At 34.6% G+C, this 27,630-nt stretch overlaps 1 protein-coding gene across 2 annotated transcripts in view; it reads left to right on the top strand.

Moving 5' to 3' along the window:
- Window positions 1-27,630, top strand: part of LOC149808150 (S1 RNA-binding domain-containing protein 1-like) — an 84,077-nt gene that overhangs the window by 53,559 nt on the left and 2,888 nt on the right. For both annotated transcript variants that reach the window (XM_089973899.1, XM_089973891.1), the window contains exons 9-17: window positions 917-1,013; window positions 1,654-1,752; window positions 8,364-8,455; window positions 11,272-11,354; window positions 14,515-14,621; window positions 17,708-17,908; window positions 19,700-19,861; window positions 20,980-21,065; window positions 27,077-27,175. In XM_089973899.1, coding sequence (XP_089830025.1) covers window positions 917-1,013; window positions 1,654-1,752; window positions 8,364-8,455; window positions 11,272-11,354; window positions 14,515-14,621; window positions 17,708-17,908; window positions 19,700-19,861; window positions 20,980-21,065; window positions 27,077-27,175 — 1,026 coding nt within the window. The remainder of the gene's footprint in view (window positions 1-916; window positions 1,014-1,653; window positions 1,753-8,363; window positions 8,456-11,271; window positions 11,355-14,514; window positions 14,622-17,707; window positions 17,909-19,699; window positions 19,862-20,979; window positions 21,066-27,076; window positions 27,176-27,630) is intronic.

Here is a 27,630-nt window from a genome sequence, read left to right as displayed (position 1 = left end):
TTCTCTAGAACATTTGTTACTTGAAGGAATATGAAAAGGAGATCCATCACATGACACATTATTGTGTGGCTCAGACAATTAATAATTAAGGTTTCTAATTACATTACTTTACCTGGCCAAATTTTCCAACTTTTTTGTTGGACTCCCTATTTTTCCCTACTTTTTCCAAAATGGTCCTACTATCCTAACATTTTTTAATTTTATGTTGAATATTGATTACATGTTGCATAAATGGCCATAGCAAAGCAAGTTTCGATATGGCCTTTGTGATGTGTATTGGGGTGCTTAAAAAGGTAGGGTCAGTCTGGACTAAAGAGTCAGCTAGTATGTGAGTTTGAGCATGCTTTTGTTCAGGTTTACAAGGGTGGGTCAGGTAAAGGTTTTATTTTTTCAGTTATATACATGAATTTCATACCATTTTTCCTATTTTTCCATACTTTTCCCTACTATTTGTAAAAGATTTGTACACTTTACCCCTAGTTTTATATAAAGGTTGCTAGAAAAACTGTAATTAGCAAATACTTGTGCAAACATTTCATATCACTACCCTTATTTAGGGTGCATTGTTACACACATTGTTCCCCATGTAATTATTATGCATATCTAAAGGCAGTACTTGTTTTCCCAATAGACTAATATTTCTTTTAAATTTTTTTTACCGTATATACATACTTAAGAAGTCAGGTCTAACATAGACCCTGATCTGCCATCGCAGATCAAGGTCTGTATTGTTTGTCCTAATGATTATTCTGAACAAAGTGCATAGATCCAGATTTGCTGGCACATTATGCTCTGGCAGGTCTGGGTACATGCAGTTTGCAGTTGTCTTTGATGTAAAAGCAGGTATTGATGGTAAGTTAGAAAGCAAATGTGTGTGGTTATGGATGATTTTTATAAGGTCATTTATGTATTCCAGGGCAGATTCTACATACAGATGTGGTGTATATACATTCTTCAAATGCCAGTGCTCAGCAGGAGAAGGCAAAGCTAATGTCTGCCATTTTTAAATTTAGGTACAGTATTTGGTTTTGTTTAATTGGAAAATAGAATCCTGGTTGTGTTTGATTAGAAAATGGAATCCTATGATAGGTGCTTTGAAAGTGATACAACCAAGAGATAGCATTTGATTCGCTTTTTGATCTGCCTATTTAATGCATAAACTTTTTAGTGATGGTTACAATTTGTGTAACCATCAGTATAAAAGATTCCTGAGGCTGTTCTATGATATTGGTTTTTAAAAGCAACCTTCATTTAACTCCTGTTACCATGAAATTTCTTTTTGCATTTTAGAACCAAAGGTTAATTATTACATATATTTCAAACTGTTTTCCATCTGTTAAAAATAATAATGTAGGTTAATTTTATGGGCTATTCCATTTATACATACATGGTACCCAAGGAAGGCACATTTTAAGAAAATATATACCAGGGTACTCAGATTACCCAAAGAGTTCATATGAAAACAACACAAAATTCTAAATTGCATATGTGGGTGACTATTGTACACTAAAAGTGCCTTCCCTGGATCCCATGTATAATGGATCAGTCCTAAGTATATTTATGACAAAAGACCATACTACTTCAGGCTAGACTCATTGTTGTTGAGTGTAGGGATATTAAAGAGAGTTTTTTGTTCTTGCATCATCATTTCAGATGTGATGTATTTGCGGTAGGAAATGGTGTTGCTTGTAGAGAAACAGAGGCCTATGTATCAGACCTTATCAAGAAGGAAAAACTTAACATGAAGTATAGGTAAGTAAAGTGGTGTCACATATATACTCCTGTATAAGTCTTGTCGATCTGAAAACAACATAAACCCTTTTCTGCCATCACATAATGTAGCAGAAGATCAGGGTTTATGTTGTTTGTTCTATTGACTACTCCCAACAACCTGCATAGATCCAGATCTGCCAGTGCATTATGCAGAGGCAGACCTGAGTCTGGATGTGAAGTTTGTGGTTTGGAGCTGATAAAATCCCATGGCCCGATGCCCCCGACTAATTATTTACGAAGTTGGACAAGTAAAATTTTGCCAAGTTAATAGTCTAGGACAAGTGCTTTTTTTTCCTATTTTGAAAAAAGCAGGCGTGTATTTAAATTTTTGTGTTTAAATCACCATATCTAGCTTTATCTGGCTATTAATGCCCTCCAGGCAAACTGAATGCTTGATTCAACCCCACTCCATGTATACCGTTTACATCCTGTATTATACATACGAGTGACAGATGCTGCCTGACCATGAGATTGCAGGTTTCTTGTAACAATGATCACTAGTCATCCAATTTCTTAAAACCAATGGGGGGAAAGGTCATGCAAATTATTTGCAGTTCCTGCAGTTTGTTGTACCAAATGTGCACGTTTTTTTAAAAAACACAAACATTTAAAATAAAGGTTTGTCAAGTCTTGGTCATCCATTTTGCCATATCTCAGTCAAGCTGTACTAAGGTAGATTAAGTGTTTGAATACAAGCATTCATATAACTGAGATCTGCTGTGGTTTTTGCTTAAACTATCCAGGGGTTCAGATTTTATTGTCTCCTAGAAGGGTATAACAAACTGATCCATTGATCAGCCATAGAGGAAATTTATAGAGTAAAACAAGCAGTGAGTTTTGGGAATGTCGAAACAGAAGATAACATATCTTTACGGTATTATTGTCTGCTATAGAGCAAGAGGAAATCTCATATTCTGATGCAAACTGAAGATGTCATCCAAGCTGATGACACGGAAATAGTCGGCACTCGTCCACTACGAATAATATTTATCAGCTCAGCAAACTAAATTAATTACGCAGATACCTTATATATTTGTTGTCCAAGAAGTGATGTAAAGTAACTAAATGCTCATTTTAAACTTGGTATACATATACCTTATACTAATAATGTAATAATGTTGTTTCTCATCAGCTACCACTTGGCATTGTCCTCCCTCAGGACGTAGGTGTGGAGGACCCCCCCACACACACACACACTTAAGAAAATTCTTGACTCCATCTTTGCTGTGATCATTACCACTTGGTAATGATTGGCAAATTAAATTATATAAGACAAAGCTAGTATGATTAATTAGCAGCACTGTCAGCAGTTTTCTTTTATTGTATTTACTCAAGCCAGATTCTCAGTTGGCTCATTCTGATTTTAATCCAAAAAGTCACTGTAATTAATGAATTGTCCTTTACCAACATTAGTGTTGGTTTCCTTTATGAACTGATAAAATTAAAGTAATGATTCTTTAATTTTTATATGATTATAGAGAGGATTACCTTTCTTATGTGGTATTGCATTTGAAGCAAAATAATTATGCTAATTAACGAGCATCCTCAGTTCATATTTGAAAGACAAAATGTATGCTATGATCATTTTAGAAGTAAGCTGATATTTATTTTGGATACGATGAGTTTGCTAAATTATTTTTGCAAGGAAGGTAAATAAGGAGATTTGGAGAAGGAAAATTTGTGTGAAAGTGGAGGGATAAAAAGTCAGACTGCCACTGAGTGTGACTAACTGTTTATCCAAAGTGACACAAACCAGAATATGTCATAGCAGATGAGTATAACACTTCAAAGAGCCAGATACATTTTCAACTACATTGGGTTGATTGTTTTCCCTGGATTGAATTTATTGATTCTGAAGGAAAGTTGTTTTGCAGTTATTGCAAACAATATCCCAAAACTGGCACAGGTTGAAATTCATCCAGGGTATTTGTCAGTGGAATTGACATTCAGGATTGCACTAACAAAGTTTCGTAACATTTCTTGACCTCACAAGGCCCAGGTCAGTACAGGATATATAACATTTCTTGACCTCACAAGGCCCAGGTCAGTACAGGATATGCATGACACTAGAAAGCATATGCGGAAAATCCCAGAGGTTAGAGTTGCTAAACTCCACTAACAAAGGCCTTTTCAAAACTTAATGAGACAAAATTTTTTTATAAAAATGTTTGTTCAGGAGGCAGACATGTACATGAACATATTTTTCAAAATCCAGCTGGTAAACATATATACACGATGTAGTCAAAAGTATAACATCAACCAATGTTTTTGAAAAATTAAATTGTATTAACAAATAATTAAGTTGTTTGTTCCTTCATTGTTTCTTTCTTAGTTTTAAATTGCATGCATCTTACAAAATTTAGGCAAGAGATTTCAGTTTTGGGACAAATGAAAAGTAAGTTGGACAAATTCATTTTCTGAAACCACTTGTCCTGGACAACTGAAAGAAAAACAAAATTTGGTCAGCCTTGCAGTTGTATTTGACTTGCACATGAGTAGAGATGATAGTATAATTGATATTGATAGTAACATAGCTGCCAAGTGTGCAGGTTTTTTTTCTTCTTTCGTTTTTGTCCCATATTTTGGACCTGATAACAGGTGAATGTTTTTCTTGTTTTAAAAAAAAGTAATTAAAAATTTCCTTGCAATTTCTGTTTAGAACAGGCACTCAGTTCCATTCTGATAGAAATGTATCATATGAATATAGGAACAGAGTTCTAAAATATGATTGGTTCATTCGAAATCGAGACTATCATGCCTGTCTTTAACCACTATATTGGAATGCGCAAACAGTTGCTGCTATCACTGTATCTCATCTTTGTAATATTCAAGTTCTAATCATGTTGAAAAGGAAAGCAGAATATTTTGAGTTTTCTCCAGGAAAGACAAGACAAAAGAACTGGAAGGATAATTGTGCCACCTTGTTCAGATTTGTGAAACCATCTAGTAAAGTAGAAAACTTTATGTTTTGCAAATCATGTAATGTGATTTCACTATTGAGCATGGAGGCGCCCTTGACATACAAGAGAATGAAAAAGCTAATAAACATCAGCTTGCTATTTCATCATCAACAACTCAGCTTGAACATACAACATATATAAATACCAGAGAGAACCTTGATGTATTTCGATCAAAATTCGGTTTATTAAATTTCTTTTAGAAATGAACCCACCTCTTTGAGTTACTAGTGTTGCTGGCGATTTATTTTGCACATGTTTTCCAGATAGTAAAATTGTAAAGGATTACTCATGTGCTAGAATGAAAACAGTTCAGTAAGAAAATCACACCAAATTCAGATCGTCAATGAAAGATAGTACATTGGAATCGATAATGATTGAAAAAAACACAAAACAAAGGCATAGAAAAGGCTCCTATAAACAGCCTGTCTCTGAGTGTGTGTTGCACTCTTGCACCTTCTAAATGGGCACCTGAATGGAACAACGGTGCCTCTTCAGAAGGTGCAAGAGTGCAACACATGCATCTTTGACATTAAGTAATTAAGTAAGGTACTGTTGTACTCTGCTGATGGTTGTCATCATCATCATCATCAATCCCTTAACCCAAGAGGTCATTGGGGCATCACAGTTGATTTTACAACCAGTTCTCTCCATCTTTCATTGTTCTCTACTTCCCTATGAAAATCTCCAAATTCCATGTCTGTCTACCTCTTTTTGTGTCTGCCTCTTCTGCACCCTTGCACTGTGCCTTGCAAGATTGTTTTTGCCAGTCCAGACGATCTTGAGACATGACTGTACCATTTCAGTTTATGCTTTTTACAGTGGTCAAGAGGTCTTCAAAGGATCTGATGGCTCATTGGATCCTGTTGTGGACTTCGTTGGTTACATGGTCAATGTATGAGATGTTGAAGATCTCATGGTAGCATCTTATTTCGAAGGTTTGAATCCTTCTTTGTAGATCTGATGTGAGTATCCATGTTTCACAAGCATACAGAAAGATGGATATGACAGTTGAGCGCATCAGCCTTATTTTGGAACCAAAAGCAATGTTGGTATCTTTCCATATTGGTCTCAACCTTGTTATTGCTACTGTTGTCAGGGCAATCCTGCAGAGTAGTTCAGGTTTGGAGCCCTCATCTGTGATAATTGATCCCAAGTACTTGAAGCTTGTGACTCTTTCCAGCTTCTGTCCACTGACCTTTATTTCTGCACTGATGCCACTGGTGTTGTTTGTCATCAGTTGTTTTTTTTTGGTGCTAATCTCCATACCGTATGCTGTGGAGGTTGTGTAGATGTTGTAAATAGTTACATATGCATTAAAATTTTGAAAATCAGTTTTTGTTCCTGAAAATCAGCATTTTTGTGATAAGGAGTCAGTATTTTTGTGATAAGGAGTCAGTATTTTTGTACTTGGGGCTTGCCAGCTATGTTGTAAGCATCATGTCGATTTATTGTCTTGTCTACAACATCATAAACATTTTAAGTGTCATTCAGATAATTGTCAGATCTGTCCACCTGTTGTAAAGTTGATTTAATCAGTATGGTATATACCATTGCATTTGTTATTATATATAATCGTAAGTTGGGTCATATTGCAATCCACAAAGATGCTGATCTGCTGGTGCATTATGCGAAGGCAGATCTTGATCTGTGCAGTTAGCACTTGGACTTGTGTTATAAGCGAGTATGTACACTAGTTATCATTTTGTATGTATCCTCACTTATTTATATAGATGTTTTAAAGTTTATTGTTTAACCTCTTTTCAATCACAACTTATCACCATGACAGCTCGCCATTTTGCCTTTCTTTCCTGGTATGGATTTTCTTTTGATGGTTATATACCCTAAATTCTTTTTCCACACATTCCACCAAAACTAAGCCTTTATTGTTCAAGCTGGGTTTAGGAGTGTGATTTGTTTTTCAATGGTCAGTTTCAAAGTTGGAATTCATATGCAGTTTGAAAAACTGTTTCTGTCTTACATGTGTTTTGTTCAGCATGATGTCTTACAAGAGCAAATGAATCTAGGTGATAGGTTGATGTTAGACACAATTTAGTCAGATACTTATGACATCACGATTACAAAGGGAAAACCTGTCAGATTTTGGTGAAGTTTTTTAAAAGTCATTAGCATTTAATACAGATTGTAATTAACAATATATGTTGAACAGTAAGAAAGAATTCAAATCCTTAGTTTTTTGCCTTTGAATAAAAAAAAAATATTTCAAGTTCAGGCTGAAAGTTTGCAAATTGTATGATCCCAACATGAGTCCATAAATTATCTCTGTTTCTCAATGAGATTGTGTCATACCTTTTACCAAATATATCACTTTTTCACATTGAGATTGTATCATAAGCTTTACCAAATAGCATGTGTGTTTTGCATCGAGTGTCATAAGTTTTACCAAATACTCAATTTCACATTTAGATTATCATACGCTCTACTAAAAATTGTCTCTTTATCTCACCGAGATTTTCATAAAGCTTTACCAAACAGTCTGCATTTCACATTGTGCTATAAGCTTTACCAAATGTTGTCAGCATTTCTCAATGAGATTTTGTTGTAAGCTTGATCAAATATTGTCATGTTCTCATTGAGATTTTGTCGTAAGCTTGATCAAATATTGTCATGTTCTCATTGAGACTGTGTTGTAAGGTTGATCAAATATTGTCATGTTCTCATTGAGACTGTGTTGTAAGGTTGATCAAATATTGTCATGTTCTCATTGAGATTGTGTTGTAAGCTTGATCAAATATTGTCATGTTCTCATTGAGACTGTGTTGTAAGATTCATTAAATATTGTTAGATCTCATTGAGACTGTGTCATAAGCTTGATCAAATGTTGTCATGTTCTCATTGAGACTGTGTTGTAAGGTTCATTAAATATTGTTAGATCTCATTGAGACTGTCGTAAGCTTGATCAAATGTTGTCATGTTCTCATTGAGACTGTGTTGTAAGCTTGATCAAATATTGTCATGTTCTCATTGTGACTGTGTTGTAAGCTTGATCAAATATTGTCATGTTCTCATTGTGACTGTGTTGTAAGCTTGATCAAATATTGTCATGTTCTCATTGAGATTGTGTTGTAAGATTCATTAAATATCATTAGATCTCACTGAGATTGTGTCATAAGCTTTACCAAGTATTGTCATGTTCTCAATGAGATTGTGTCGTAAGCTTGATCAAATATTGTCATGTTCTCATTGAGACTGTTGTAAGGTTCATTAAATATTGTCATGTTCTCATTGAGACTGTGTTGTAAGCTTGATCAAATATTATCATGTTCTCATTGAGACTGTGTTGTGAGGTTCATTAAATATTGTTAGATCTCATTGAGACTGTGTTGTAAGGTTCATTAAATATTGTTAGATCTCATTGAGACTGTGTTGTAAGGTTCATTAAATGTTGTTAGTTTTCACTGAGATTGTGTCATAAGCTTTACCAAATATTGTACCTGCCCATTTATAAAGTACATTGTAGAACCAGATCTGCTATTTCAAAATGTGCTATCAGATTAGGATCTGTGTATTCTTTCAGTTGTTTTTATTACGGGTGAACAGTATTGACCTTAATATACTGTTGGGAAGTCATTTTACACGAGTAGTTGTTCATATGTCTAATACTTATTGCAGCATCATAGATGAGAGTGGGGCTTCTATCTACAGTGTGTCAGATGAAGCAGAAAAAGAGTTGCCTGGTATGGACCCATCTCTGCGAGGTGCAGGTCTGTATGAAACTTTTCAAACTCCTTTTTGACCGTACATACTATAGTCATTTTCAAAATGCTTGATTAAGTATACACTTTCTGTCTTCCAAGCAGAAATGCTTAAGCTTAAAAATGATCTTTGCTAAATTTGACAGCGAGAGAGATCAATAAGTTAGTCAGAAACATGTTTTGAAGTAGACAATGGCAAACATGCTAATTCATGGACAAATCAGCCAGTTTTTTTTAACTCATTGTGGGTAAGTTTGTGCAGGACATCATGTGCAAAACTGGTATGGTGTTAAATTTAATTTGCAATAGTTCACCCACAATATTACCTACCCATTGAATCTGACATGATTGATCTGAGCAATCCATATTTCACACACCCAGATTGGAACTACTTTGGTGTCTTTGATGATGTCCATGTGTCAGCATTTTTGATCATAGTGAATCAGACTTTTATATATATCAATTCTTTTTTAATTTCACTGATGCTATAAAGCTAATAATTTTAGAGAGCTTAAAAGGAGTATGTATTAATTATGGAACCCCATTTCGTGTTTTGTTTGATGAGTTTTTGAACATATCTTGGACAAACAGTGTCACTGTATCACTACACCATATCAAACTCGTTCTATTGGTCAACTTAGAATGAAAATGTGTAGTTTTGTGTATGAATCAATAAAAACTTTTTACAGATGATAACCTAATACCTGTCATAGCCATAACACCTTGCAAAAGGTTACCCACAATGACTTGTAAAGATCAAGCCAGTGCATTATGCGAGAATAGATGTGGGTTATAATGAGCTGGCAGATCCGGGACTGTGCCGATTGCAGTTCGACTTGCAAGCATGTATATTTGCTACAATAAAGTGTCGTGTTAAAATTTTTTTAAGATTGATTCATTGTCACATAGATTGCAGGTGAGACACCAAATTACCATTTAACCTTTCTTGGGACTTATTGGTTTTTAATCGACAAAGTCTGCTTAAGTTTCATTTCTGCTAACAGTTTTTTAAAATAAAAACTTCAGAGCTATAAATCTTCCAAAGCATGTATATTTTTCAGGATTCATTGACTAAAGGAAACTGATGCAATTACTTAATAATAGTTCAATTATGTATTTAGAAAAAACTTGGCAGATTTGTTCAGATATTTCATACTGACTTTAGCACAAGGAGAGATAAAGTGTTATAAAGTTGTTGATAGATATACAGTTATTTAGTAGGACAATGTGTCACAATGGTTACTACTAAAATCCAGAAATGATAAATCTGAAAAATATTTGTATACCCAAGTCTCTGCAGAGGCGATGACATGTAGCAGTCCTTATGTCCATATGTGTATCCATCCTAAGAACTGATAACTCTTGTAATTTTATTGTAAGGCTCACTGGAATGACCCTTAAACTATGAACTTTCAGAACAATAACAAATAAGTACAAAAATTTCAATCATCATCATCATCTAAAGTTTTTGTATAAATCCCCGATAGACTTTCCATACTAACACAGTGCCACATTACATACACTATGGGCGAGTCTATTTTCCACAGACAACACAGTGATGTAGTTCATTCTATTTGGTAACTGCTGGGTTGTTCTGCAAATTACCATTAGGTTGAGAGTTGAGAGTTTTAGCCCTTTGCACACATGTACATAGAAATTACACCACTTGTTAATTCCTTGTGAAAGGCAAATTTGTTATCATTCTTTTCCTTTGTTTGATTCGCCAGTGTAAATATTGGAAGTAGATGAAATAATATTTACCTTCTGTGAACATACATGTGTAGTTGTGCATCGACCCCTTCACTGAAAATGGACTTGTCCAGGAACTGGAAATGACCAGCGAGCAAGGTTGTCTTTTACATTGAAAACTTCCATTCGGTATGAAACACAGACGATAACGGTGTTAAGGCCCCCCCATGTCATAAGAAGGTATGAAATTATAAATCAATGAACTAAGTTCTGTCCATTTGTTATCACATTAAAGATTTTTTTTTTTTAAAAATCGGTACGGGGGTACAAACAAACGGGGAGGTATATTCAGACTATAATCCAATTGTTCGCTTTTCTGTTTGGTTTGAATGCAGGTTTTAGACTTGGTGGAGTTGGTTATGGAACCAAACTAACTTTCCAGGGGTACCTCAGATGCTTGAATCTACTCATGTTCCTGTCATCCAGCACATGAAAACACATTAAAGGTGAATGGGACAATCAGTCTTTTAAAGTCCAGACAATTTGAACAGAAGTCTAAAAAATATTCAGAGACTTGGCTTGGCATGGCAGGAAAAAACCATGGAAGGTGACAGTTACATTTTATTAGACATGAATCATGTGCAATTGCTCATGGCAGGAGAGATGAATGCTGCCATTGTGTTTGTTGAAAATTTGCACATAGATTGAGAGATTTAATAAGAAGTCATTGATCTCCTTGGAGTTTGGAATGTCTGTTTCTGAAACTGAACTGTAGATCATACTGTCTTCGGTACATCAGACCATACTTCTGAACTTCTCAAATGCATACGTTCCATGTTGACAAAATCTTATTATGATCATCATTTAAGAGTTGTTGCCCCTTTTCGACTAAACAGCTTAATGCATCATTTGACAGAGTTTTGTGCATTACAGTGAAACTTAGTACACATTATGGTCATTGTCAGAAGATACTCATGTTGACCAATGAATGTATTTGCACTTTTTTCATACGATATATGCCCTTTTTTGGTGGATTGGACTTGTCTTCATCAAAAGGTTCAGCTGGGGTGCAGTATAGGCTGGGGTATATATATGAGCAAATTGCTCACCTTCCTCCTGTTGTTTTTTGCTTGCAGTATCAATTGGAAGACGACTCTTGGACCCCTTGGCAGAACTTGTAAAAATAGAACCAAAACATATTGGAGTCGGTCAGTATCAGGTGAGACATTGATCAGGTTAAAAGTTTGTGTAAATAAATTTGCAGTCAAACCAGGTTGTGCAATCAGCTACTTATAGCAACTACCTTTCTAAAGAGAAAACTGTAATTTAGTCCTCTTGAAATATTGTGCATTTGTCTATATATAATTGGATACATCTCTGTTAGCATTACACCCTTCCAATGAAAGGATGTTACTGTGACCTACATTTTATACTATTAATATAAGTTAAGTATTTGTGTTTAGTTCCTGACAAATGGCTATATTCCAAAGTTAGCAACTAGCTAGCTACATGACCTGTCATGATGTAAATGACTTGACAGTGGTGTCAAAATGGTACATCTGAATCAAGCAAGCTCACAAAGTCACATATAGAATGTCAATTCCATAGCCGTATAATGACTTGGAAACTTGAATAAATGTTATTGGGTCACTAAAAGGCTTTTTATGATGGATTTGTAATTTATTTTATTTTTTTCAAATTAGTTTTGATTTTGTAAGAATGCTGGTCTTGAATATTGAGGATTTTATAAGTTATGATTTTGTATGTTTGTAACATAATAATTGACTTCAGGCTCACTTGGAGTATTCATAAATACAAGTTTATTCAACATTTAAGGAACGGTGAAAATAAAATTAATAATTTCAAAGTGGCCAGTTAGATTTTCCAATCAGTAAGTGATTGTAGTACATTATTTGCTAGAATCAAGCATAATTAGGATCAAGTTATTTTGTTTTCAGATATTTTTGAATATATTTGCATGTTAAGCTAATTATTTTGTTAGATTTCACAAATCCATTCTGTTGCTGATATATGTGAGTAAATAGCTGTATTTGTTCTTTAGTTTTTTCCATTTCATTGTAGTCTTAAGTAAAAAGTGTGCATAATTTCAACTTTTCCATTTGTCTTCCACAATTTTTTCCCTCTTTTACTCTTTCTTTCTAAATTTTGCACCTTTACAATGTCTAGAGTTTGTGCTTTATCACTGCTTTTTATGGTGTACATAGTTACTGCCAGAAAACTTGAAGAACAAAATTGGTTTCCTTTTTACTCAAAGCTGGACATAAAAGTCAGGAGGTGATTTTTTTTTTTTATAGAGACAATTCATGAAGAAACGACTTAAGACAACACAAAGAAAGCTTACAATATCTAACAAATGTTTTAGCAATAGCATGCTTGGAAAAATCATCTTAGGAAAATAATAAAAAAGAATTTTACCTTAGTTTATAAGAATGAAGCATAAGCCAGGCATATGTACAGGGTTCCCATGCTACAGAGAAACAGGGAGAAAAATTCAGGTGAAATTATAGATTATTTCTGACTGGTGGAAAGTCCTTGAATTATGCAAATATTGATGAAAGTCAGGAAAAATACGGGCAATTTTCCACCACCACTTGATGACAGAAATGAATACAAACTGAGTCATAACTGAACTGATCATGAGTTTAATTTTTGAGTTCTGACCAGAAATATTTTGAGGATGAGTATGGATCATTTTGGTACTTGCCATAAACATTTTTGAATTGTCGATCCAAATCCTTATCAGTTAGATTTGTCTCTTACACAGCAGACCTGCCAACCATTACAATTTTGCAATAAGTCTTACGAAAATGACTCTTAAAATACAGACTTATGGAATAAAAGCAAAAACTATGGAAAAATGATTGTTGCCAAAAAAATCCGGATAATTAGTTCATCCATGTTTGATTTGGATTGAGTTTTCATATTAGAATTAGTGGAGTTAGTCAGGGAACCAGACTGACTTTACAGCAGTACCTCAGATGTTTTCAGCTGCATATATTCATGCAAAGTGTCTGCATGATCAAACTATTGATCATAGAATTTTTTTAAAATGTCATCAAGCAAGCCATGCATGTTAAAGACCAAAAGGAAAATAAGCCTCTTAAAAAGTTTTAATAATCAGCACAATAATAAAAAGGAATATTCAGATTCTTGTTAATAAAAGCTGGAAAGAACACAATTACTTTTATTGGACATTACATGTCAATTTTAGTATGTCTCGTGGGGGAGATATGATTGCTGTTGTCATGTGAAATGGAAAAAATTCCAAGAATTACATCAAGTTGAGAGATAGTTATTGAGCTGCATAGGTTTGGAACTGAAGTTTGTGCATTTGTAGCAGTGGTACATAAGGTCTGCATGTACTTTATACATTTTTCAGTTGAACATAATGTTTACCGATGCTGCATGTTTCAAATTCTGACCTTTTAAATACATTTTCCAGCTTTACAATGAGCAGTTTATGATATTTTGTTACACCTTACTAAAAACCAGTCAAACTTATGAAAAAAAATCAACTGCCTTACTGAGACAATCTCGTCAGGGTTGGCAGGTCTGAGACTGGTTAGTTCATAGACAGTTCCATATTGGTTTGTTTTCTTATGTAGAAGGTATGAAGACCAGTCTAGTGTCACAACAAGCTAACTTGTCTGTGACACATGATCTCAGCAAGTTAAGAAGTAAAAAATATAGCTTCATCAGTTTCCATTTTGATATCCAAAGTTATCAAAAATGTATTGTTATAAAGCTTTTTTTGGTTGCAAATTGCAGATATTTAGGCTGGTGATTGCAGATTTTCATGATTGAGTTTTGACAACTCTGTTTGAGAACAGTTACATTAATATATAATTCTGCACTTAAGAACAATCCAAGCACTACCATTAAGGCAGGCAACAAATATGTTTGTAAAGGCTTATACTTTATTGGATGTTAGTTACTTAGCTTGTACCAAGTGGCAAAAAAGAACCTGTCAATGAAAAAATGTAAAAAAATACCTCAGTCTAAACTTAGTGGTTGAACAGTAAAGATGAACCCATCACTGATTTTTCTTAAAGCAATTGACAGCATATACTTTGGATAAACATAACCAGTGTGCTGCCTGAACTGTTGCACTTGATTCAGCTGGTACCAGATAGCCTGGGAAACATATAAGCTGTGGGAACATTGTTCATTTCAGAGGCAGCAGTCTGAAGAAATGAGTGAAGCATTTAAATGGGATGTTGTGTGACTGGACGCTGTCTTGATATTGAGTGTATAATGTTCTTTTTTTATTATGGAAATGAATAAGTAGTTATGATTGTTCAGAGATTAATATATTTTAGCACACCTGTTTAATAACAACTTAATAATTGTCACTTCAGCATGACATGCCCCAGGCCCAGTTAAAAAAAGCTCTGGACTCAACTGTAGAGGAGTGTGTCAGCTTTGTTGGGGTAGACATCAACACCTGTAGCAAACATCTTCTCAGGTACAGTAACTAAACAGCTAGATATTCAAAGAATTTCCTCGTGTCAATTTTACAGAATGTTGCTGCATGCTTCCACCAGCCTCATGTCAAGTTTTACCATCTGTAATATTAACATTACTCAGGCTTTATTAGTGATAGAGTTATGTCACTTTTGTGTAATAGATCTTCCTGCAACCCAGGATATATAATTTATTGATAAGATTTGTTTTAGTTGGGACACATATAACATATGGAAAGAGTTCTGAACTTCAGTTGTTCAAATATTTACATCTGAAGGTCAGTTATAGAGAAAATGTTCAAAATGTGAATTTTTCATGGTTTTTGTCAGCCACCATGTGAACGTTCAAAATCTGTTTCTTCAGCAAATTTATTTCAGGATAAATTGTTTTGCAGTTAATGGCCACAGCTTATAATCAAAAAACAAAAAAATTGGCTATTGTTTTCCCTTTTAAATTTCTAAATGATGATAGATGGCAAAAATATGGATATACCAGTTATAACATGTCATGGTGTATAGTATTATGAAGTGTTTTTCAAGTAGGCCCTATTGCTGATTCCATTTATTTTTCAAGCATGCAATCAATGCACACAGTTTTCTAAATGTTGAAGAAAAAAAATGATTTAGACATAATTTAGGTAATCAATGGTAGAAAATGAGATAGAATAACAAAAAGAAAAATATTTCAAATTAATCCCTATTTATAGGGTACAGAAATTTGAACTGCAGACACATATTTTCTGTAAATCTTAGATTTATAGACTTGTGTTGGAGAAATAAGAGCAAAAAATATCAGTTGATCATGGCAGATACATGATAAATGTTGCCCAAGTTTATATAATATAATAGTTTGTAAAATAAATGAAATAGACAAATATCACTTCTTCAGATATAGCAAAGATTTCTGGTGAACCAGAAATACTGAAAATGTTATTGATTTGGACAAATTGTTTCAATTGGATGCTCAAAAACTCAGCAGCAGAGGGGTTGGGGTGTTTGCTATTCCTTTCAGGGAGGTTGATTTTAGCACTGAGGCTGCACTAAGACTGGAAACATTGAAAACTAGGGTGATACTAATCATAGTGTCAGATTATTCTGACATGAAAATGATTGAGGACACTTTGACTTTGGCCATGTTTGAATCACAGTCTGGTCACAGTGTGACCTGTAATGATCTTAACAATGCCTGTACGTGTCAGCGTATGTTGAATGATGTAGTTGATTGAGCAGGGTTCATATGGTCTTTGAAGGTCTTTGACAGTTTGGGAAAATTGAGGTAGCATTTTCAAGGCCTTGATTGTTTGGGAAAATTGAGCAGATTACCATGAGGTCTTTAAAAGTCTTTGAAAATTGAAATAAACCCAATCATTTTAATTTCTTTCCTTAATCACAAATAAAATTGTCCAAGGTTGTTAGATTCAAATGTAGTCGAGTTCTCCTGGTTTCTTTCTTTTGATGACCTGTTCAGTTTCATTTCATCATTAAACAATATTGTAGTATTTTGCATTTGTTGTTTTCTCATATTAAATAACTTGTATACAAAATGTTAAAGAAAATAGGTCTTGGAAATCTATGTTTGTGGTCTTTGAAAGTTTGGGTAAAGTCTTTGAATTTATCATTCAGAATTCTGTATGGACCCTGTTGAGACAAGATGCTAGAAAATTGTGAGCAAATGTGCACCCCAAAGGTAGATGAGGAAATTTATAGTGAATTGGCTGGATTCAAATGGGTTCAGACTGCAGACAAAAGTTTAAGAGATATTCAGTCTTTGGTAGCCACTGGTTTGTTACCCATTCTTGTGCTTTCAAAAATGCTTAAGCCCTTTGTCTTACAAAAAGTATTTTGTATGCAGTTACACTTTTGTGTCAAGTCCAGTTAAGTATCTTATACTGGCATTTGCAGTCTCACAACCCCAATATCAGTTTTGTTTGGAGATAGAAATTACTGTCTTTTTTGGCCACAGAAACAGCTCCAAGAGTATAAACTTTATTATTAGCTCTAAAGGATATGAATTGTCAGATTCACCATGACAGAGTTGTCCTTATTTGTACAAATCCATTAAAAAGTTCCAAGCCAGGAGTTCCTTTCTTATGGAGATCAGACAGTTTGACAAAACAGAATTATGCCCAATTCAAACTTTCCTAAATTATTTTCAAAGGATTATTTACAATAAGAAAGATTAAACAGGTGTTTATTTTCTTTTTCTACCAGCACAATAAATAGCCAGGTGCTTAAGGAAATTACTGTTTTTATTTGGAATAAATACTGATGTGCTAGAGGCTAATTTCTTTTTGCATGGCATCAGCTTCTGCAGCTTATTGGAAAGGGCAGACTGGATTTTTGTTTAAAAATTTAAATATTATTATCAAAATGTTTGCAACAGTCTTCAAGTAGCAAACATGCACTTAATTACATTGTTGTCACAGTTTGATATATTAGTTAAGTTATATTTTTTGTTACTGGCAGTAGATTATGTATATTATATAGTATTTTGTGAAGTTTGGTTTATGTTGTTTGGTCTTTAATGATGCTGCTTTTACATGAAATACTAATGAAATAATGGATCCTCCTTCAGACACTTGCTGTGATGGCTGAGGAGCATTATTATAATATGGCCAGACCATCTGTTAGTACCCACACAATTTTTGTTTTTACAGCCATAGATCATAGTATCTTCAACACCCCCATTTTTTTTGTTTATGTGTGTGGATTTCCAGCTATTTTGAACCAACATAAACATTTTTAAATTATGACCAATTTGACAAAGTACAGAGTTTAGATAGTTAGGGTAACATGATCCAGTGTATTTTTAGACTTTGATATGGGCAGTGTTAGTGATAAGTACATTTGGAATAATATGTAAGTTGTACATGCTCGGCATCTTGACAAATTCCAGTTTTATCCCTTATCCATCACTGCTCATCTTTAAAAGGAGTGGGGTTCCATTTCTTGATAATGTCGCAAATCCTATGGTTTCAGCTATTCTTCATATGTCATACTTTTATGCAATATGTGACTTTGGGAATAAGGATTCAGACATTGTGGCAAATAGTTTTCTTTGTCTTTAAATAACTTTTTTTTCCTGTAGGAGAGTAGCTGGACTGTCAGATAAAAAGGCTCAGAAAATTTTGGAGCTGCGAGAGAAGAATGGCCCCTTCACCTGTCGACAGCAGCTCATGTCTGTAACTGGACTTGGAGAAAAGTCCTTTGAACAGTGTGCAGGATTCATCAGGGTACATAATCTAGTTGCCAATTTTGAGCATGTGCATCAATCACAGGATGACCAAGGGTTAGTACATGGAAGGTAGCTTTTAAGTTGTGTACTGCAGTTTTTAGCCCTTTGTCCATTATGTGTTGTGCATTATCCATAGTTTGTCATTTGACCATAAACAATTTCTTGTTACAAGTTTGGAAGCAATATATCTGATCTGATTTTTGATAAAACTTTGAATATGGGTTCACTGTCAAGATCTTGCACGAGTTAATGAATAAGATGATCTTGCTTCTGATTGGCTGAGCTAGTGATCACTCACTCTGGAAGCCATATTGCTCCATCCAGTACTTTTATGTTACCTTCGAATCCAGCCCTCCCAGAATGAGAGAAAAAAACAACTGTCTATATATTTAAATAAATAAAGGGATGCAACTCCTTCATTGTTACTTAGCTGGGGGATTACTGTTACACTTGGTTTTAACTGGTTTTTATTTTCACAGCCATGCTGTAAAGATGTCCTGCATGCATTGCATTTATACTCTATAACTTCATCATCCGCACTTTTTTTTTATAGGTATAGTATGTCAAAATGTTCTACATTGTGCATACAATATTTTTGTAAAAATCCTGTGAATTTACTGATATTTTTTGAAATTATCATACCATTTGTTTTCACAGGTAGAATATTCCAAGGCACTGTTTTTAGGCATTTACTCAAATTATAACTATATTTCATGTATGCACTTTGTTTATTCTCTTCTTCAGTACAGATATAACAAAATGATGCAATAAATACAAGTGATTAAAAGTCATGAAGGACATCTAAAAAACATGCCTTCACTGTACCGGATGCTCTTCCTCACACCTGCATGGGTGGAGAATACATGGTTTTAAGAAACAACTCAAGGGCCACAAAAAGAGAGCTCTGTCTATTTCTTCTCAGCTTGAAGTGCTGAGTTTATACCCCATATCAAAATCATTCACAAGTCTCATGGGATGTTGTGATGCCCTCTCCACCCCACCCCAATGAAGAAACAGCACCAGATCTCAATACAGTTGGAATGAGAGACCATACAACCAAGAGTATGACATGTGCATGCTGTTCTCTAAGCAATTAGGCTTTGTTATCAAGATTGTTGAAATTTTTGGAATCCCTTTTGCGATAAACAATTATTCTGTCTACAAGGCATGACATTCTTAAGTCAAATATCACTTTGTCCATTGGGCTTGAGGGTGCAGAGTCATGTCTATCTCCACTTGTGAGGTGTGAATATGCAATACCCCATGCTCTGTGCATGGCAACATTTTTGCTGAATGTGAAGGTGTAATATTTGACTTGAATGGCTGGATGGCTCAGACAAGCTGCAGTTTGACGTGTACAGATGGATGGACAGCTGTCTGGCCATACTGCCTGACCATATGGCATCCGCTGTGTGCTTTTCCAACTGCCAACTGAAAATGGGCCAGGTATATGAAAATGTGATATATGACCACCGTAGTCACGTGTCAGTTTTCTTGGACTGAATCAATGATCTAATCACCCAAGCGACATATTTACCTAGGAAAGTCATAATGATCCCCACCATGCTCAAGCAGCCAGTTGTCACTGTTCCATCCATGTCCAGAGAAACACCTGTTTCATGCATGGCTCTTGTCAGGGATGCTATCTTCATTGTAGAAAAGATCTAGAAGAACTTGAAGGCCCTCAACTATAAAGGCATGTAAATAGAAATGGTGGTTTTTTAATGACTGGTGTCAGTTATCACACCTTTTAGATTTAAGTTCTTGGTTCATTAGTTTCATATTTTTTGGGTCATCCGTGTTATATTAACACATTTCTTGCCTTCTTTAAAATTTGATTTGCAGAGATGCAGAGGTTAAAACTGAGGCAGGAGAACAAAAGAAGGGAAGGAAAAGAAAAGCTGCCACAAGCAAATCTACAGCCAAGAAGAAAAAGCTGGTCAGTTTGCAACCCAATCCACTCGACATGACATGGATACATCCCGAGTCCTATGAATTAACTTACAAGTAAGTTCAAGGCAATTCTTGTATTAGAAAAGAAAATGAATCAAATTAAATGACAATATTTTGGCGATTACTTTTGATTCCTTCAATAGCAAATATAGCAAAAGTTAACACTATATGCTTGTAATTACAAGTTGTCTGTATGACATTCCATAAAACACTAGCTTTTAAACACCAGTTGTCTTCAGTATTATTTTGACTATTACTTTAATTAGTATGGATTATATCTTAGGTATTACTTTTCAGGCAATAGCATAGCATTGTCCATGATTTTGTAAAACCTTGAAAAAATCCTTGAATTTGATGGGTTACTTTGAAAACTCCCTGAATTTCACAAATTTGTTCGTCTTTGAAATGTCATTAATACAAAGCATTCAGACTGAATTAAATATATAGTAGTTTTTAAATATAGAAATTAAATTTTATTATTTATATATCCCCCTCCAGCCAAAGTAAGTCAGTAAATAAAATGGAAGAAAACATGGTTTGTTACTGACTGTCGTGGCATGCTATTTTTTTGTGGTGGTTCTTTGACATTCATTTATTTGACCTATTTATAAAAAATGTGATGAATAAAGTAACTTATGGAGAAAAGTTAATTTCCATAAGAAGAAAATATTCCTTGAAAATTTTTGGATCTCAGGATAAACTCTTTGAATGTCCTTGAGTCAAAATAATCCAAAGCTGTACTAAACATGGTGTCAATAATTTGAGGAGGAGTTTTTACTAGGAGGAAGAAAAAGTGAAATTGGTGATTACATTATTTTGATGTCTGCTTATGGTATCTCATGTGATAAATATTCCCTAATATTTATTTCTTTGTCTTTATTGAGATTGTGGATAGTAGTATAATGTATATCATAAACAAATTTCACAAGTGAGATGAAGTATTCTTCTGAATCATTGTCAATTCCTTTCTAGGTCATGCTATGAAATTCTACTGGCCCTTTGTTGCTATGCGTTTCACTTAACTTAACATCTTCTTAGAATTTTAAGCATCGAGTCTTCCTATACGAGTATGTAAATTTAATTATTATTTATTTTTAATGCCAGTATGGAAGAGTCTGCACAGTGATGTCTTGTTTATTTTTGAAAAAAGTCCTTATTTTATTCTGTTTCAGATTACTTGATAGAATGAAACTGAATCTTCCAGATTTAGGACACATGATGTTTGTAGATACAGTCAGACAGTATTTAAGAAATACTTGTGAGTACCATGTAGTTTCTTATTTTGTACATTAATTAATAATTAATATTATATTCATGCTTTAAATGTATGTGTACCTTTGTTTTTTGGATAGTTTGACTTCTGCTAGTTTTAGCATTTTGATCACCAATCAAGATGTTTTTCATAATAAACAGGTTTTGCTGGTGAAAAACATGTATTCTTTGAGTTAATATAAAAAACGGATTACTGGACAAGAAATTATCTTTCAATTACCTTTGAATTTGTTTATTTTTGTGCATTATATTCGATAAAAAAATTAATTTATACTGACTTAAGAAATTACATTTTTCTTTACATAGCATTTTCCAATTTTGATTGTTGTTACATTTACAAATCTCCTGCAAATGAAACCTCAATGCTAAGAATGAAGTAAATTTGGATAATGTAAAAATTGTACCAAAAGGCATGCATATTTTTGTTTTCAAATATGTTACCTGTGGTAAGGAGTACATCCAAATCTTTCAAATCCAGCCCTCCAAAGCTTTAAAAAAAAAAAGACATTTGCTTTGTCGTTTGGTTAGTTGTAGCAGCAGAAAGACTTAAAGGTATTATGCTTGTCCCAAGTGGTCTCCCCTTGGTACTAAATCTGTCACTAGTCAGTTGCTGCTTCACTAATGTTTGGAAGCAAACTCTTTCACTAGCCTAGCAGAAAAGGAATTCACTTGTGCCTTGTCATCAGGTAAACAACAATTTGGAGTTCTCTCATATCAATACAAACAATGAAATGATCAGACTGGCCTAGTAGATTGTTTACCAGTTTTGAGCACCAGATGGCATCTTTACTTGTATAGAAGGTATGAAGAACAGGTTACCATGCTGCATTGTGAAAACATGTGAAAGTGTTTTGCAGTTTATGATCTCAAAAAGTTTAAGAGAAAAATAATAAAGCTTATCCGTGCTATATCTTCTTTTCATATGTAAAGCAGTGTATCCCCCAGGGGTGTAAAGTTGAGGGTAAAAAAAAAACTTGGTGTCAGAACTGAGGATCAAATAAAAAATGTTGGGGTCAAAAATGTACTGACAAATTTTCATATGACTCGTACTTTTTCAGCTTCAGATAGGATATTGCAACTTGCACAACATTCTCTCTCTCTAAACATCCAAATAAATCAACATGCACAATTAACAAACAAATGCATTGTCGATTCAAAGAATAATTTTATTAGTTCATTTTTCTTTTAAAGTCGTTCTTTTAACAGTCTCCTTATAATCAATATGAAGCAATATTATAGCCCAACACAGTACATACATGCCAGTACAAAAAGCCAAATAAATCTTTTTAACAAAATGGCAGTCAAATTAGTGCCTTTCATAAAACGTGTACTATCATCAGTTTCATTGTACTTCGTCCTAGAACATATTTATCCAAATATCAAGGAGGATAATGATTATCTTCTTTCTAATAAGTTACACTTGAACTTCAAGATCTATCTTTTATTGCAGCAAAGTTAAAAACCAACAAAATCTGCAATGACCCGCTGACTTTGTAATCCAAATAACACGTTTGTTTCTGCAAGTTTGCTGATTTCTTTGTTGTGAAAGAATGTCTTGGGTTATAATGTGTTCTCCAGATATCTTGTGGCGAACAAGGGCAGATTTTTAAAAATTCTAAAACACTGTCAAGAAAGGATTATTCACTTATGCAGTCTTCACAATCATGCGATCATAAGTCACACTGGTAATCCTAATGTATGAATACCGTATTCCAGTCAAGGGCATTATTTTCTCCATTTTTCATTAAAGTTAGATCCACAGTTACTCTTTTGTGTTCTGCTTCTTTCACTTTATTTGCTAATTATTTTTAGTGCACGGCATTTTAATCTGGAGATCACTTTCTAGTGCATCAAGCAATGAGATTAAACATCTAGATGACGGCTTGCTGAGCTTAATGGAAATCGTGTAAAAGCTTGCGAGATTAGGGGAAGCTACTCCATCATAACATTGCCTATGCTAGTCTGGTTCATTGTTTTGAATGTTCCCTGCATTGCACTCTGTTATACGAATAGAGGAGCGCAAAGCAAGGAGCAAACAAAGCGGGGAACCAGTCATTGCCTATGCTCGAAGAAAATATGACTCCATCCATCATCCAATGCATTGGGTATTAAATAAATCCTGATCACATTATGAAAATCCTTCGCGTCAGAAAAACACACAGCAACAAAATGTGTGCGTCAATTTTCTTCAGTGTGCGTCCCTGATGCACAAATGTGCCTAAAGGGAAACATTGGTAAAGTTAACAGAAAGGTCCTGTGATTAATTTTTGCTATTATTTTGTAGTTAGCACTGGAAACTACATTATCATTATTGTGAAACATTATCATCAGTATTACCATTCACAATCACTCTCCAACTCACTTTTACAGTGAATTTTACTATGACCTTGCTAAATATGTAGAAATCAACTGACTTCTTTGATAATTTTTATTGTAGAATCACATGCTTTGGGTGTACTTGACAATGCATTAAATATACAGTTTAGTCAAATTATATTGACAATGGATGTTAAGGCACCAACCATGCATAATGAATTTTTTAAATATTAAAAACAGAATCAGCCCTTTTTCATACAACAACTTATAACTTTATTAGGGCTTTTTGTAAAATTTAAAACAATACTTTTCTAACAAACTTTTTACTTACCAACATAAGCTGAGTCAAGTTAACATTTTTATTCTTTAAATTTAGATGGGTTATGTGCAAATTTATATGAATTTCAGTAGCTGTACTTGTTTCTTGTAATACATCCTTTGGTTTAGTACATGGTCATATATGTAACTAGATACTATGGGAGAGTCTAAAAAAAGGAATAGCTTATGATTTTAGAATGGCTTTTTGTCTCCTTCACTCCAGACATCCCAGGAGACACATGCAAAGCTATGTTCTGCAGCAATTAATAGGCATCCTTGTTGAAAAAGGCAACAGAAGAACTTTTTCACAGCTCAAACTCACACAATTTTGCAAAAGCACATGTTAAGTTATCTTTTGCATGGAGACATCGAATCAACTTGGATAAATCAAATCATTTAGTTTGTTATAGAGTTCAACAATCTCTTGAACTCAGTCCTTTTCACTCAGAAATGTATCTTGAAAGTTATCTCAGTAGCATCTGCTATTTGTTCAGAGAATCATATTTAACCCTGGAATTTCTTTGCATCCTGGGTCTCCTCAGTGACGCAGTATACCTCGGCCTGGGCCTCAACAGATGATTATCTAGCATCCCAGTTGTAGCTGAACTTTATCTGCTGGACCACATGATCCAAATTTTGGACTGTACAATGCCCCATGTCAGGAAATGAGAGGACCTAATGTAACAGACATCCTCTGCAGAAAATTACATTCTGTACAAATACCAACATGACATGTTGGGGTGCCCATGTTCCAGTAAGTCAGTAGGGTTTTGGTAACTTTAGGATCTCTAATTACACATGAGAAGAAATATCCATGTCTCACCCCTCATATAAAACCTAATTCTAGTAACAACTTCCATAATCAGTGAGATACACACTTTGATAGTTGTTAAGAACTATATGCATTTCCATCATGTAGGTTTGATTTTGCTTATTACAGCCTCCCCCTGCTATTTTTTGCCAAGAAAAGGCTTCCACTGTATTCTTTGGACCTTCATTCTAAGGCAGAGGTGGGCAAACTTTCCAGTGCAAGTGCCTCACACACAAATTCACATGTTGTTGTGGGCCGCATAGTTCATTAAGTAAAATAAATAATATTTGAAATAGCAAAAACAAAAGGTTTTTGTAAATAACATCAAATTAATTTTCAGTTGTTAATATGTTGTTAATATTTGAAAACTTTTAAACTTATACTTCAAAAGAAGCACATTTATTTGATAAACAGAGTAACATAAGCAGAGTCAGTGAGAATGATGACTTGTTCCTAGGCCGCATGAAAGACCTTGGCAGCCCGCATGCAGCCCATGGGCTGTAGTTTGCCCACCCCTGTTCTAAGGGCATCTGCAGGATCCTGTCATGGGTATGAATTTGTACCTAAAGTGAAATGCTGATCAAAAGAAATCTTGTTTGTTCTTACCACTTGAAGAATAAAGGAATCCGTTTCACTCTGACTTTTTCATGCAGAATACAATAGGCTATCAACTGACCAAGTCCAGGCGAATTTTATATGTGTAGAGGCACACAGTGTTAGGGCAGTCACCACTAGCATTGCATTTGAGTGCAACTGCTCCTCATCTAAGCTATGAGACAGAGGTTTTTGACAAAACTTTTTAGCCTTTACCTCTGACTCTTTCATCCCCAAGGTTTGATGTAATGGACTGCCCAAGCTGTTTATTAGCTGCATAGTGTGAGTTAATCTGGCTTTGTGGGAGTGGGATGTATTTTCTTTTTGAACTGCTTCCATCCATAAACCATGTATTAACCATCCATGTATCTCACAACATAAGCTCTTTAACTTACATTAGGATGTCCACTTCTAATTTATTGTGATCGGAATGAATGAAGAAACCAATTTTGAGTAAAATGTGTTTCTTTGATAATACTCACCCAACCATAGGTGTGGCATTCCTTCCTAAACCCTCTCCACATCCCCTATACATGCACATCTGCTCCAGTAATGATTGATGGGATTTGACATTTCTTCTTTCCAAGGAATGATAACTCTTGTCAGACATCCACCTGGGCAAAGCAGATGATCTTTTAGCACTAGTACTAAAACAAGCCATTCAACAAAGCGAGCATATTTTTTTTATCTTGGATGGTTGGATTTCTGATTTAGTGGATGTACTCCTTATGTACAAATTGTACAATTGATTGAGTAAATATTATCGAATAAAGATTCTACTGTAAAAGCTCGTTTTTGTGAAGCCCTGAGTTACTTTTCTGGTTTAAGTGTTAATAATAGTTTGTTATCATTTTGGTTACAGTTTTTCATTTGCCTATCTTCCTAAATACCTTGATAGGTTCTAGTCATACTTGGCATGAATTATTCTGAAACTGAAAAGACATTCAACAACATGTTCACTCATTTTTTTTTACCACTCTGGTGGCCTAAGTGGTTAGAGCATCCACCACGGATGTTTCAAACATCTACTGAGTCATAGCAAAGACTTATAAAAATGCTACTAGCAGCTGCCTCACTTTGTGCTCGGAATAAAGAGTGTAGTATTAGAGTTGGTCAGCCTGGTGTCAGGATAATGTGACTGGGTGGAACATAGCCAGTATAACCAGTGAGGAAACCTGGGAAAACTCTTTTTCTTTAAATTCTAACCCTATACCACTGTAGAATGCCACCTCTGCAACATGCTTGCTTGCTTCTTTGACCTTGATGTTGAGGTCACAGCCATAGAAAATTTTGTTTTCAGGCTTTAAAGTTTTCATTTTTATTTCTTTACCACCTTGATGGATTTTCTTCATACTTTGGAAGAACCATTTTGAACCTAAGACAGTTCGTTCTGTAACATGCACAATCAACCAGTTGACCTTGGGATCAAGGTTAGTATTTTATGGCATTGCTTTGAGTGTGGGCTTGACATGCAAGTCCTGGCTTGTTTACAGAAACCAAATAATTTGTTGGGTACCTGCATGATTAGCTCATTATGTTAAATCAATTAAATTGAAATTATAAGTACTATAAGCACTAAGGAGCGGTAAAACAATGGACCCTGAAAGCTTTTCATATTACTGAAAGAGAATAATAAAGTTCACACTACATTATACATCTTACATTCATCAGGATGTGTATGTTTTGATAAAGGAGTACATAATCAAAGTTCCAGGACAAAAATTATGCTAAACAAATTTGGTCTTCAGTTTGTTATGTCTCCACCATGAACAGTAAAAGAAATGACCTCACCATCTGTCCCCCCTTAAGTTTTGCATTTAAGTCACTTGTAGGTCAGAGTTATGTAACTTTGTACATGGATTAGTCTTGGTGAGTAAAGCACTGTCCACATAAAAGTGGGTCACTGTTGCCAGGCTTTCATCTTCTGTTAACATATCGATAGTTTTATTCTTTTTCAGCTTTCAAGTTTCTTAGTGAGGAGTTGGAATCTGGAACCCATACGCTTAAACTAATATTTGATGCTCTTGTCAGACCGCTTACGTTTGACTATAGAGAAGGTCAGTGATACTTCTTTCATGCCATATATACTCTTTTAAGCTGCATGTACCTAGACTTGTTGTCACATAATGCATGAGCAAGTCTGGGTCTTTGCAGTTAAGAGCAACAGTAGAGCAAACAACATAGACCCTGATCTGCTGGTCCAATTTGTGATGGCAGATCAAGGTCTACATTGTTTGTAGTTGGGCTCACTTATAAGTGATTATGTGTGGTATTTGATTTTTCCTGTTAAGTTTTGGACATCATTTTTGTTGAGCCAACCGTAACAGTAGCTTGACATAGTGATCCCCTTGTGTGTGTGTGTGTGTGTGTGTGTGTGTGTGTGTGTGTGTGTGTGTGTGTGTGTGTGTGTGTGTGTGTGAATACATCCACTCCTTATCACTGTTTAAGTTCTTTATTAAGCTAAATAATAGGCATGTTTGAAAAGAAAGGCCTCTTATTGGCTTTAGCTTAG

The sequence above is a fragment of the Sinohyriopsis cumingii genome, chromosome 1, assembly GCF_028554795.1.
Source record: "Sinohyriopsis cumingii isolate HCF-2022 chromosome 1, ASM2855479v2, whole genome shotgun sequence".
Taxonomy (NCBI): domain Eukaryota; kingdom Metazoa; phylum Mollusca; class Bivalvia; order Unionida; family Unionidae; genus Sinohyriopsis; species Sinohyriopsis cumingii.
Note: the sequence above shows the minus strand (reverse complement) of the source record. Positions and strands in the feature narration are given on the sequence as shown.